The following is a 15144-nucleotide window of genomic DNA, read 5'->3' as shown; positions in this document are numbered from 1 at the left end:
GTCTGCAAGAAGTGACTAAATTTTGTCCAAGTGACTAATATTTTTGCCGACTTTATATTTTTGCCGACTAATGTTTTTTCCGCCTTTTTTTACCGATAAGGTAATTGCTGTATTGTTTTATTATGTTTTGTTTTTAGATGTACTAGTCGATGGCCCGTGGAGAAATCTTTTCTATACTGCATTACGCACGTCTCGCTACTCTCGGCACCATTTTGCATGACAGATAGACAGACAGACAGACGTATACGGGTATTACAACATAGACTATTCGTTAACCCGTGGAAAAATCCACGGAGTCGCCCGTCCTTTATATATCGCATTTCGTATTTCCGTAATAGGACGCGGTTTTCGCGGACACACAGACAGACGGAATGCGGCTATTATTAAAGAGACTAGACGTTAACCCGTGGAAAAATCTACAGGGTAGCCCGTCCTTTATAAGTTATTATAATTATTTCGTGTTTTCATAACAAACAGACGCACGAAGAGACAGACGACGGCTATTATTATAGAGATAGAGTTATGGATATAGAAAAAGGAAGATGTTCCTTTCTCATGCTTTAACATTATAAGGGATTTAAAAGCACACGTTTTTTTATAAGAATAGTGTTTCGTTATACCATGGATATTTTTAATTTTTACGCGAACATCACCCTGATATTTTCTCAACATAATGTTAGCGCAGATAAGATCGAAATATCTGGGAATGCCTACAGGTGTAAAATTCACCTCTATGTTACTGTTGTTTAAGCAGCCTAATTTAACTGACAGACAGACAGCTAGATTTTGTGGGGAACAAACATTTCAATGGTTATAAAACCTGACAACCAATGTTTTTAGCCAACTTGCTTCCTCTATATTCAAATTTCAAAACATAATATAAATATAACAACATGAGCCACAAATGTTTAAAGATCACATAGTCAAATCGCCTTGTCGAGATCTTGCTTGATTCTAATAAATTCGAACTCTTGACCAGGGATGGGTACGTCATTCGATCTTAATAACGAATAGTTAAAACAAATTATTCTTACCTGAAAAATGCTCAACATCTTCCTCATTATATATATATTAAATTTATATATATTATACATTATATATTATCATTTTTATAATATATATAAATTTTTTACAGTCAAGCAACATATATAATGAGCTAGCTATATGCTATCTAAGTTCTATTATTATTCTATCTAAATCTGTAGTTTTAAGCTAGCTAGCTTTAGGTGTGATTTATATATATTAGTTTTTAATGTACTTATTATAATATAAATAATATAACAGTTCAATAACTATATATATGTTTATCAAATTTACGGCCAAAATATAAAATCTGGAAACGAGGTTGTTGACCCTAAAGTACAATTATCCTGTATCAATACAAAAAATCATATATAATAAAAAAAATCATATATAATAAAATTATATATGTTGCTCAAAGTTGCTCTACGGCTGGGGTTTTTTCAGCCTCTATACACCCGTCTATGCTCTTAGCGACTTTATTTCGGATGGATGTACAAATCCAGAGTCAAAACTCAACATTTTACCTATTTGTTGATAACTTGAAAACGTTACTTTAAGTTCCGTAACAAAATTTTGTCGCTGAACAACAAAATGGCGTAAAAATAACATTGATGTTTCCTGCTTGAGTTCTTTTTCAAGATGGCGATCGGTTTTGCATGCAAATTGCTTTTCCTTTATAATTGTATTTTTTCATAAATGGTAATATATATTCATGTTGTAAATTTTAAGCTGCTTCAAGTAAACTTTAAACAACGTTGCAGTAAGAAAACAGACTCCAGTAATTTCTATAAAACCAGACCAATTAAAGGGACATTCTAATCTTTTTTGGGTCAGGTTAAATCTGTTTAAAAATCAATTAAGACTAAGCTATACTTTAGAAATATATTTCCAGTAGAGATAATGTTTTCAACTGATCAGTAATAAGAACAGTGTATTCTATGATTGCTTTCCAGATGACTATATCTTAAACGTTTTTTGCGCATATTGTATGCCATATAAGTAAAAATGCTCTATCACATGGCCACCAGTTCATAATCTACTCAGATGTTTCAAATTGTTTTTCTGATTTAATATAGTAAATAAGAAACGTGCAAGTCGTACATAAAGCTATTAGTAATAGGATTTAAGGATGTAATTTGTTGTGTAAATTGATAGATGTATCAAAACACAAGGATTTTATTAAAACCAATTAAGGTTACACATGATAAGGATCAAATAGCATTTCTTATCTGATAAATTAAGGTTTAGTTGCTCAATATTTACTGGTTGACCTATACTCAACACTTTAATAACAAGTTAAACGTAGACTAGGTTGAGGTTACATCTCTTATCTTAAAGTACACAACATTTTACAGCACAATTTTGGCAAATAGCCTTTAAAATTAATTACAAACGCACTATGTAAAAAAGAGATAAAAAACAGACGTTTACACCAAGCCACTTACGCGAACTTTTGGGTTTTGCAGATACGGAAGGGACCTTTGCATTTATAAGAGGTAAAAAAGGATTGGGCTTTGGGTGTGACCCCAACATGGGATTTTCACTCGAGATTTTAACTATATTTGTCGTTCTCGCAATATATGTTTTATGAAAGTCGATGCATCAAGTTCATACTTCTGTTAAACAAAGCAAACTACGCACATTATTACACAAATCACGCATTTATTACAACTAGAATTTTTCTGAAATCTAAATTAAGACAGATTAGGATTCTTCAGCCTAACGTGTCTGAAAAAATGGAAACAACTCTTTAGATTCTTGTGCCTAGATTAAATACCCAGTGCAGTAATTTCCGATTTGGAAAGAAAGCTCTGGACTTATCATCGTTTTATGATTCTTTTTCCGCTAGTATTAGGATTTGCAAATTGTCCTCTTTCGAAAAATTAATTCTACGCAGTTTCAATTTACAGTCGAACTAGAACTTCGGCCTTTGCACTCGTCTATTTCCGTGTACTCGGTACTAGTCGATATGCCCGCAGAAAAATCCACTTCGGCAGAAGGACAACGCAAAAGATCAGTAATTTGAATTTGGTTGCACAATGCTTCCATTGTGTTATGTTGTTCGAAATATTCGGCGAAATGTTAAAGGGAATAAAGAGTTACAAAAATTTCCCACAAGTGAACAAATCTTAATTATAAGTTCTTTAAACTTCTTGGCTCTGTTAAATAGAGCTTTACATGCTGATCAAGCTCTCGCGTATGTAAATGAACAGCGATACAGCAATTGTCATGGTTCTCCTGAATGGCTATACCCCGAGTACGAGTATAGCAAGGCCTAATAAAGCGTGATGATTTTAAGGTTTGTTACAGAAAACGATTAGTAAAGCTCATATTTCTTAGTCTTAATCCGAATAAACCATCACTGAAAGTATCTATGATATCAGCTCTCCAGTCGCTTGTATCATCATGGAGCAACGTCAACCAAACAACAACAGTCAGGTGTTTCAAAAGTCTATTTCTTATTTATATAACGTTACTTCATTTTTTATTTCATGCTAATTTAGAAACACAATTAAAACGAGAACGGACATATTTGTGGAATTTATAGATCCTCACCATAAGCAATGAAGATACCAGTTCCTACCGAAGTAACAAAAAGATTACTTTGCGATATTTTTTATTGTCTACTTTTCAATGCTTACAGCGGACCATGACAATCAGACCTGGTTTGGATTCTTTGATTAGATCAAAAATTTTAACGTGTACTAATTATTGCCTACCGCAGTACACTCCAATTTCCTGGCCAGCAGACTTTGTGGCCTGCGGAGCTTATTGTTTCACAATGCATAATTATGCCAACGTTGAGCTCTCGCAGACTAGCGGCTGCAGAATACCGTATTTTTTCTCGTTACGTGGGCACACAAATCTAGAGGAAATTTTGCCATTACCGCACTAAATCAGAGGGGAAAAAACAACTACTGCTGATGGTACATTGCTCCGTCCTATGATTGTATTCCAGGTGAAAATAACAAAAAGCGACCGAAAAAAAAGCCGATAAATGTTTATAAGTAATTTGATACTGCTTCCACTATAAAACAACGTGGAATAATATAAAATATACTTTTGTGTTGTTTGTTCGAAATCAAATGCAGTTACATTAAAAGACGCGTTGGTAAGACAGAAGGAAGATTTCTCTTCACCTAGAAGTTTCCACTTCACCGAGAAGCGGACAAAAGTGAAAAATGACTGAAGATGTTTTAAACAAACGAAATTTTTTTGCATATTTCATAAAGCAATTTCATTCTACTTGTTCTACTTATTCTACATTCGTTTGAGTGGAAACCCGCCTTTATACAACGTCATCGCATCGCTTAAAAGACTAAACTTGATGTAGGAGCATGTTTTTACAGTATAGCTTCAGTTAAGAAAACATTTCTTCTAAGATAACTGTTCAAACTTGGTTTCTTTAATCTCACCGTGGAAAGAAATATTGGAAAAAGAGTATTTCAGAATATAACCCAAACGATTGTTTAATTTTGTTAAGACTAAAAACTTTGTAAGCATTTTCATATTTAGCTAACGTAGTTTCATGAAATATGATTTTTACTTCATGCTAAATTAGAGGAAACATAAAAAAGTGAATGTTTTCAATGTTAGATTATGTGAAACACAATACCATCCGCTAGAATTATTTTATGATATCTCACAGTCGAAATAAAAGTTGAAAGGTTTCATATAAATAATGAATGACTTACCCAAGATACTCCGCAGTAACTCCAGCAAAATCCATTGCATCTATACGTGATTTTATTACCTTTTCGAAACACAGACCTCGAGTCCACCATTACAGAAGCACCAAACAGAGACAATAAGGTTAAGGAAAGTAACAACGACCAAAACAGAAATTTTGAAATCAAGTCCAGGAATGGAAAACTTATATTAATATGATGAAAAAGTATGGAAAAATTATATTTACCCGTTTCACCTTACTTTTCTGATCCCTGGTTAGAAAACTTTCTAAATTAATTATTTTTCCTTTAAATATTCTTCTTGAAACTCTTTAAATTACATCAAATCAAGGCGGATAAAACTAGCTTTGTATCATCAAAAGATCGTTTCCTGAAAAAATTGTTATTAAATTAACTGTCAATCTTATCGCGCCTATTTTATGATAACATCTTACCAACAACAAGGAAAAAACTGTATCGTAAGGCCTTCATTAGTATTCCAAAAGACTGAGGCAAGGATATATAAAGTTGCAGCGAATTGCTATGGTAACCAATTAAAACCCTGCCGTTGTCTAAGTAGTCAGCGTCAATACTTTAAGCATTCTTCCTTTGTTAAATTGTGAATAATATTCTTCGCCAAGTTGGTCATTCTTTACATCTCGCTTGTTGTGGAAAAATTACTTCACAAGTATTTTAAATTGACATAACATTTTTTTGTCCAGGGTGATGGTTTCCATTAATGTTTACATTTGAAGAAAAAACTGATTCAAGATCAAAGAAGGAGAAAAAGGAGGCTGGCTTTGACTTGATTGCCGAATTTCGTTATTATGGAAATAATAAGCAAGTCAAACCATGTAAACAAAATGTTCCTGCTCAACGCTTAGGTTTTTTGGAGAATACACGAGTTCACAGCTTTGTTTCTTTTATTACAAAGCTCTTATTGTGAAACACTGTTTTCAGTTCTTATTAGGCGCTTGGGTGTTCAACGACGTTTCTAGACACGGCGTTTCGACGTCGGGTTTAGTCTCTCGGCTAGTCCTGTTTCAATACGAAAAATTGCAAATAAATGACACGCGTCACTTTGGAATGCCTGTTTATCAATTTGCGGCTAAATTATATAGAACCAGGGACGTTGTTGACTCTCAAACCTGTCCCCCCTAAGTCCAACTTTATTACAGTCGAATGTTAATCGAGAATTTAAAATATTATACCAATTGTAACGCCTTTTAATGTGTTCTATAATGGACTGTCTGACAAATTTTCTGAACCAATAGAAGAAATACTAGATTAAGGCATATTAAACAAAAGTCAATTAAAGTAATACTGGTAATACAAGCAATATGTCTGCCTGGAAGTGTCAGGAATTCCGTACAAAATTACCTTGATTTTACTCAAAAACTATGGGATAATTAAGGTTTTAAAAAACAACAAATAACGGAGTGTCTCTTAACTCCTAAAATGAAGAGCTTCTAAAAGCAAATACGAACTATGGCAACAAAAGACGTCACTGTTTAATTAAATATTATAGTTTTGAGTTAGTTTTCTTTGATGTACCGCTGCTATTTCTCAACTTATTAATCAACTTATTAAACTCTGCTTGAAACAGAAACTAATTAGTAAATGTCAGAAAGAGACTTTGACCGTAACATTAACACCACCAAGTTAAAATTTATACACACAAATTCATTGATGCTGAAAATGATCTTAAAGTCAAAACAATAAACTTCTAAAACTTAAAAGAAAAAAATTCGGGAAATGTGTATTACAGTGAAGCCGCTTCAGTGATCAAGGTGTTTTTTATCCGCAGTAGGTGAACTTAAAATCACAAATCGAACTATTTCAGCTTTAATTTAGACCGGATTGTAAGTGACCGTTCTTTTTTGCTTTATGATTTGTTTTGTTTTTATCACAAGAAAAACCAGTGATTTTCGAATGTTATGCGTTAATACTGGCAGTTGCACTTAGTCTACAAGCTTTATAATTTGCATGTTTATATAAATTTTGATCCTGAATTCAAATACGCCAAATATTTTTTTTTAAAAGCGATTGAAAATTTTAGGCTTGTTAACTCAGGTCTAAGATATTTTGATATTTTGTTATGAAACATAAAAAGTGCTGACTAAAAGCTTAATCGACATTTAGCCTAAAATAATAATGAAAAGTCCATCTGGTTTGTAACTTTCCCAGGAAAGGCACAGATTTTCTTTTTCTCCACCTTCTGTATTTTTTATCTACGTTGTGTATCTTTTACCTTCGAGATTAACACTCTCCAACAGGAACAAACCATACTTTTAAATTTATCCTCGTCAAACAAATAATATTTTTATGACGCAATTTACCGTTTGGAATCATAATAATGTGGTTCAGTTGGATTTCTTGGTGGTTGTACAAGTGAGATATTATTTCAAATTAGTATTATGACCATTGTGATCTGATCAAATCAAGCTGAATCCAGATCTCTTTCAAATGTCTTAATTTAACTTAACCCTTCACATATAATTTGGATTTTATTTGAAAAAAAACGAAAAGCAGAAGGCACATGCTCAGATCGACATGTTCTATTTCAAAGTTGACTATTCTGTTCTGTAAAAGAAGTCCCCATTTGTCTTTTTAGCTAAGAAATGCCAGTTTTCTTTACATCATTGAGTGCTGAATATTATTTATCTTCAACTTACTTATTTTATCTCAACACAGTCAAGAATTTTCAGTAAATGTTAAAAAAAATATAGATATCAATTTGTGGAACATACTTATTTATTTGTCGTCAAAGTAGTCATTTTAAGACTTAAACATAAAATAGTTTCATGTTCAACTTTTCTTTAGAATGTTATGTTTTGCGTGTGTTTTAGAAATGATCCGAACATTTCCAAAAAAGGACACAATGTACAATCTGTAGCATATTCTCTTCAAAAAGTCATAATTGTAATAAATAAAAAATAAAATTTTAGGGTGTATTAAATCTGTACATGTACAGACATGAGTGATATTTTTGAAAAGTAGGTTTTAAAGTCTTTTTGTGCTTTTTTTTGCTTAGTGTGTAAATAATAACAGAAAACAAAATCGTCCGAAGATGACCTTTTGCTTAGTCGCATGCCTTCTTTTTTTATTTTTTTATCTTTTCCATTGTAGATCTATTTTAGGTGTTTTATGGAAGTTATAAAAGACGAACAAAGCTTTTTTTAAGAACTTTTCTAAATTTAATTTACCAGCCATTTCGTGGCACCACGGCAATAACAAATTGGAAACAGTATTGTTGGTTATTTGACTTCATATTTTTCTGTAAGAACTGAATAAACGGTAATAACCCATTAGGAGACTTGTTCACTGTTTTTTGTTCTTTTTGTGTTATTTGATTAAATTCAAATTTTTACTTTATATTTTTAGGCTTTTATAACGCACATCATGATGCATGGGGTTAACCCAGTCTCTTCTCTGGACATCTTAGGTTTAATTGTTTGAACGGAATCAATATAAAGAAACTAAGAATCCCTGGACGAGATTCACATCAAACCTGTCCTCCTAACTCCAACTTTATTACAGCCGAATGTTAATCGAGAATTTACAATATTATACCAATTATAACGCCTTTTAATCTGTTCTATAATGGACTGTCGAAGAGTGTCAACAAATTTTCTGAACCAATAGAAGAAATCTTAGATTAAGGCATATTAAACAAAAGTCAATTGAAGTAATACTGGTAACAAAAATAATATGTCTGCCTGGAAGTGTCAGGAACTCCGTAAAAAATTACCGTGATTTTACTCAAAAACTATAAGATAACTAAGATTTTAAAAAACAACAAATAACGGAGTGTCTCTTAACTCCTACGATGAAGAGCTTCTAAAAGCAAATACGAGCTATGGCAACAAAAGAGGTCTATTGTTTCACTGTTTAATTAAATATTTTTGGCGTGTGTCATTTGTGTTAAGTTGTTTGAGTATTGTGAAAGTTGTTTTTAAAAGCACAAGTTAAAACGTTTTGTATATTTCTGTTAAATAGTTTTAAAAATATTTCCAGTACAGATCTTACGACGTTAAATATCAATTAAATTTAACCGTTCACGTTATACTTGGTTTGGAAAAGTAAATTCATTGTTATACAGAACAGAAAGCCATATATTGCATTTGCTTCAAATAAAGGCTGTCTGATAATAAGTGTAGTGAAAAATAATAACACCGAACAATTTCGGTCTGGAAAATACTCGATTGATTGTGCTGTAAGTAAAATATTATTTCGGCTTATTATTACTTCCTTCGTAATTTGATCGAATCATTTTTAAAACTTTTATATTATTCTGGGTGCGATGCAATTTCGTTCATTCTAAGTTTATTGTTTGGTGATTATGTTGAATTTTGGAGGGGTATACTTTTAGATTCATTAGTATTTTTACAAACATTCTTCATTTCTGATTTTCAATTAAATTATAAATCAAATGGTCTATGATACGAAAATCAAGAATACAAATATAGCGAATAACAGATTATCGTAATTTTTCTTAAATATATATGATAATTATAAGCTTTAAAAGACAAATAACGGAGTGTCTTAAAGCTCCTACGATGAAGAACTTCTAAAAGCAAATACGAGCTATGGCAACAAAAGGGGTCTATTATTCCACTGTTTAATCAGATACTTTATTACTGGACAAACGCTGGCGTGTCATTTGTTGTTTGAGTATTGTGAAAGATATTTTTGAAAACACAAGTTAGAAGAGAAAGTTTTTTATATTTTTGGTAAATAATTAAAGAAAATTTCAAAGACAGAGTTTATGTAAGGGGGAATATGTTACGACCTAAAATGTCAATAAACTTTAACCGTTTACTATATACTTGGTTTGGAAATGTAAATTTATTGGTTTACAGAAAGCTATATATTGCATTTGCTTAAATAAAGGCTGTTTGTTGCAAAACCTTATCTGTTATTGTGGGTGTGATGCAATTTCGTTTATTTTAGGATTTAATGTTTTGTGATTATGCTGAATTTTGGAGGGGTATACTTTTAGATTCATAATCTCGATTCTTAATTTCTTTTTTCACAAAATATTAGTTTAATTCAATTTATTGGCTCGTAGTGATGACAGAGAGTACACTTTATTTGCAATTTCTCACTTTTCATCACTCTGTCACATATGATAACTGCTACTTGGCATATTTTTGTCTCATTTTCAGAAATTGAAATATATGGATCTTTAATCGCTATACTAGTAGTTCTCTTTCATACGAAATACCAAGTAATGTCATGCATCGTAATGTAAGCATCAATCTAAACAATATAAGAAAATGCACAAACCCTGAATTCAAAAGCTATGCATCCCTGTGCATAAATAATCATGTCACTGACATGATTATTTATGCATGGAAATACAGATAATATTTTTAAATTTTATGCTGATTCACACGAAATTCATTTTTTATTCATTTTGTAAATTACTTGTATATTTTTAAACCTTACTTAACTGTGCGAAATCACTGTAAAAGTGTCTTCTTATCACAATGCGTGGTGAGGTTTAATCTTAGCAAAAATTTAATTCCTAGCGCATGATTTTAGACGTGTATGACGTAAATATCTTTAAATGAAAGCTGCCCACTAATAATAATAAACAATCTCACTTATCTGGAATAAAAAAGATACTTGAAATATTTTTATTTTTTAGAATTTTTTGCAAGTTTCTGTAATAAAATGGCTTTATCAAAAGTTGAGCTTGCTGCGTTGTTGGAATGCAAGATTTGTTTGGACACCTATCATGAGCCTAAACAACTGAACTGCGGGCACACTTATTGTCAAGGTTGTCTGGATGGTATTTTAGTATTTATGGAAGATGGGAGTGCTGAACTGCCTTGTCCAGTGAGGTGTACTAAAAAGACAATAATTACTCAGGAACAAACAACATCCTCGTTAGTTAAGGTGTTCACATTAACTGGCATTTTGGAAAAAGTGTAAGTTAATTCTATGTACATAATACTGAAAACTCTCAATACTACTTAGTACTTCTCTCAGTAATTGTCAGAATGTTTAATTTAGACAAACGCGCATGGAAATAACACAGACATAATTTTGTGAAAAAGTTTTTAGTTTCAAACATTTCAGTTACCTATACACAAATGTGGTTTGGATGTGAACAAAAAATATACAATTACAAATCTAAAAGTTCTTCATAAAAGAATAACAAACATAGGGAAATTATATTTTAAAGCAGAAATTTTATACCAAATATTTGTAATTTATCGTAAGTAACAATTGTTTAAAATATAAGAAGAAAGTAAGAACAACAGCAGCTCATGGTCGTCATAAAAAGTGTATAGCATATGTTAAGAAACTCACTATAATGGAATATGAGGATATAAAATTTGATAATATAGAATGTTTTCGTAAAAAAATTTGTTACTACTTTATCCATAGTTCACCTGGTGAAAATGTTAAATCTTTATGTCAGCAAAGTAAAGAATGTAACCAGATAATCAACTATTCCTGTACAACATGCAGTTTAAAGATCTGTAAAAAATGTCAAAACCTTCATTCTTGTTCCAACAAATCATATATCAATGTCATTTTCAATCAAAAACTGCAAGAACTCCAACCATTTTGTAAGCAACACGACTCGCTTGCAAAATTTGTCTGTATTGATTGTGAAAATTTGTTAACATGTGTATATTGCGCACACAGACAACATAAGAATCACAGAATAAAAACGATTGATGATTTTGGACTGGAAGCCAAAAAGTGGTTCCAAGCGTTTATCAGCTCATTCGATGAAACAAAAGTGGTGTTGAAAAATTTAACAAGAAAATACAGTGACGCTCTAACAAATTTAGAGAAAGAAAGAGAAGTATTTGTTCAAAAATTAAAAGAAAGAAAGTTAATACGACTAGAAGAATATCTCAAAATGTTAAATAAAGAAGAAGAAGATCTATTGCGGATATTCGATGAGAAATCTGAAGAATTTAAAGCAAAATTGACTTGTGATGGTTTTGTCGACAATAAGAAAGTACAAGAATTTACAGAATACGTTCAAGCTTTTAATTTAAAATCTCATTTTGAGTTAGTTACAGAAAAGTTGGAAATTGAACGACAACTTCGCAGGCTATCCTCGTTTCCAAGAACTATCCCAACATTCAATTCACATCTTCATCAAATGAACAAAGCAGATATTTTGTCAAATCCATTGGGCGAAATGAAAATTTCAATTGATGAAATCACCACTGTTGGTGTAGATCCCAATGAATGTTCTGTTTATAGAAACTTGATTGATGAAGATGAAACCCAACCCAACTATTCACAATTAACAACTGATTTAATGAATTTAGTTGAATTTAGTCTGAAAAGTGAGTTTTTATTAAAGTTTTAACATAAATTGTGTGAATTTTAAAACATTTATTGTATTTTATAGAGTACGAGAAACCAAATGTAAATCCTCGTTCTGGAAAACAACAGCAGAAGTAGGTATATTTTAAATCCTCATAGTGTTACTTGTCATTGTCATTTTCACTACTCATCACCATAATGATCAGAATCAGACTTTGTTGTTATTGAACTATTTTAAATGATTGAAATATCATTACAACTGCTTCAATATTTGTCACATACAATTACAATATTTCTACAGCCTGTTTATTAAATGTTTATACAGATTGATAAAGATTAAAAAATAGCAGCACTATAATTGAACAGTGTTTTTATTTAGTGATGTAAAGCCAAAAGGTTTCCAGCTTGCTAAGAAGAGTTACTCTTTCGAAGGTATGAAGCTTTTTATGTGGTGGAGCTAGCCCATAACATTATATTTCTCGATCCAGATTACATGTGGTATTGCTAATTTTGAACATTGCAGCAAAGTACAATGAAATACTCAACCTGTTAAGTTTAAGGGTTAAATCATAGAGGCTTTGTTTCTCTCAAGTTTCTGCTAAGAACACAGTTAAACTTCCGTTTGGCCGTAATAACGTGACTACTTCATACTTGCACAAGTATTATTCCAATACTATCTATTCTTAACACTCATCACATTTGAAAGTTTTTCTTGTTGCTGTGTACTGTACATAGTACTGTTCAGTTCTGTACGCTAGGCTTTGGAAAAAAATTTTTCACCAAAGTTTATTATTATTTTAAATTATTTTAAGATAAACCAATATTTTAGAGAAATTTTAGGCGACAAAGACTGGGGTTTGTTCTCTTGCGTTACGCAAAAATTAGACTTAATTTATTCGTCCCTATATGTAGTTTTTGATGATTAACAGTACTGTCAATCCAATTTCTTACCACTATTTGAGAATCTACATAAAACTCCCCCCTAGATAACTCCTACTAATGATAATTTCTCACTGAACAATCCATCCCTTCCCTCCCGTACAATTGCTAATTTCGACTAAATAATAATTTTATAAGAACACGAGCCTTTCCTTTCTGGCAAATTCGAATAACAAAAGAACAACTTTAGGTTCAAATCGTTGTTTCTAAAACTAAGAACAACCTCATTTTCGTCGTAAAGTAAGAACAATACAGAATGCAAATTCTCTTGAACCCCAATAACTTTCACCCAGGACATTCTTTCTTTAATAATTGTCCCATACATAACCTCTATCTAGGTCACAAGTAGAAACTTAAGATCTAATATTTTGATAAATTAAGATCTCCTGTACTTCTTTTAAGAGAAAGTAGCTTGAACAAGCATGTGGATGTTCTTTTTATTTACAATAAGATATATAATTTTTAACGTGATGGAAACTTTTGAAGTTTTTTAGATATCATAAAAAAAGTTCGTTTCATTTATGTGATTTTTTTTCCTGTTTTCCTTTTTCAGTTTAAAATTTGTAACTCACACTAAGATATGTTAAACTCGCAGTTTAAAATTTGTAACTCGCACTAAGATATGATAAACTCGCACTTTAAAATTTGTAACTCGCACGAGATATGATAAACTCGTAGTTTAAAATTTGTAACTCGCGCTAGATAATTTAAATTCGTACTTTAAAATTTGTAACTCGCGCTAGATATTTTAAATTCGTAGTTTAAAATTTGTGACTCGCACCGTAAATTGGCTCCTAAACAAAATCGAGGATAAAACCTAACAGCGTTGTATTTCTTTCAGAGGACTGTAAAGAAAACTAAAGCGTGCAAAAAATGTAAACACTGAACGAAGATGTCACGTGATCCCAGTCAACCGCGTAGACCCGCTGCAACTTCGTCTCCAGGGAATTTATACCAATAATGTAACAGAATATCAAACACGCACTTTAAATTTTTACATTTTAATTTTTTAAATTTCAATTTTTAGACAATTATGTAAATGTTCCTAAAACTTCTGAGGTTAGAAATCGAGATTCCTAGATAAATTTTCTAGGGTGCCGTCTGTAGACTTCGGCCCTATTTCAGTTAGTGAAAATTTATTTCACCGGTCAGAAATGTGTTGTCATTTTTGTTCCTAATTATTACCACATAATTTGTGTTTAGAACTCGAAAATATCATTATAAATAGCGATGTCAAGACATTTCAATCAATTCTTATTGATCATCCAAGTATCGTTAAAATGAAAGATGTTTATGAAACAACACTGTTGATTATAGCAGCATATCACAACAATCCATCAGTAGTGAAATGTTTGATTGATGCTGGAAGTGATGTGTATGCTGTGAATGAAAGTAAATCGAATGCATATCACTACAGTGCATGTTATGGTCATCATGATGTTTTGAAACTTTTGATTAATCATGACATCACAAACATTAACAATGTAAACATAAACAATGACACACCATTACATCTTGCATCTGCTTATAATTATATTGATTGTGTGAAGTTGTTGTTGTCTATACCACACATCGATGTCAATATACGAGACAAATGGAACCAAACTGCTTATGATGGTACTCGTAATAACACTATCAAACGTTTATTACAAGAACATGAGAGAAATTTCAAAATATGACTTCTTAAGAAGAAAATGGTATAATTTATCAAATAGAAAAAAAATTTAGCTGGGATGTGCCATCTTCACCAACAGAGGTGAGTAAGACACCTCAGTAGTTTGACAAAAAGAACGGAATGCAGCTTGTATCAGAATAAACCCTTACAAAAAACATTTCAAACAGAATTTGTTTTAAGAAACACCACTGCCTCTTTCTGGACTTATCGTCACATCTTTTTCTTTAATCAAGAACGTAAAAAGCACCAAACAAGTTTTCTTGAAATGTATATATCGCAAATATATCAAACCAACCACTTTTAAATGCCTCGTTTAGCAATTTTACGACTAAAATATATAGAACCTGAGACGAGGTTGTCGACCCTAAATGACAATTATCTTGTATCAACACGAAGAATCGCAAATACATGACACTTGTCACATTTAAATGCCTCGTTTATCAATTTTAGAGCTAAAATATGTAGAACCTGAGAGGAGGTTGTCGTCCCTAAAGTACGATTATCCTGTATCAGTACGAAAAATCGCAAATATATGAG

At 31.6% G+C, this 15144-nt stretch overlaps 1 protein-coding gene across 2 annotated transcripts; it reads left to right on the top strand.

The window, feature by feature from the left end:
• The first annotated feature begins 6381 nt into the window (after positions 1-6381).
• Positions 6382-15036, top strand: LOC130649319 (E3 ubiquitin-protein ligase TRIM56-like). Of its 2 annotated transcripts, none has more exons than XM_057455586.1 (6): positions 6382-6553; positions 10345-10627; positions 11091-12013; positions 12079-12127; positions 12373-12425; positions 14136-15036. In XM_057455586.1, exons 2-6 carry the CDS (start codon positions 10371-10373, stop codon positions 14609-14611), a joined length of 1758 nt encoding a protein of 585 aa, XP_057311569.1. In that variant the 5' UTR covers positions 6382-6553; positions 10345-10370; the 3' UTR covers positions 14612-15036. The 2 variants fall into 2 exon arrangements, with proteins under 2 accessions (XP_057311569.1, XP_057311563.1); XM_057455580.1 differs by lacking the exon at positions 6382-6553 and adding an exon at positions 8361-8907.
• The last annotated feature ends 108 nt before the right edge of the window (positions 15037-15144 follow it).

This window comes from Hydractinia symbiolongicarpus, chromosome 1, assembly GCF_029227915.1.
Source record: "Hydractinia symbiolongicarpus strain clone_291-10 chromosome 1, HSymV2.1, whole genome shotgun sequence".
In the NCBI taxonomy this organism is placed as follows: domain Eukaryota; kingdom Metazoa; phylum Cnidaria; class Hydrozoa; order Anthoathecata; family Hydractiniidae; genus Hydractinia; species Hydractinia symbiolongicarpus.
Note: the sequence above shows the minus strand (reverse complement) of the source record. Positions and strands in the feature narration are given on the sequence as shown.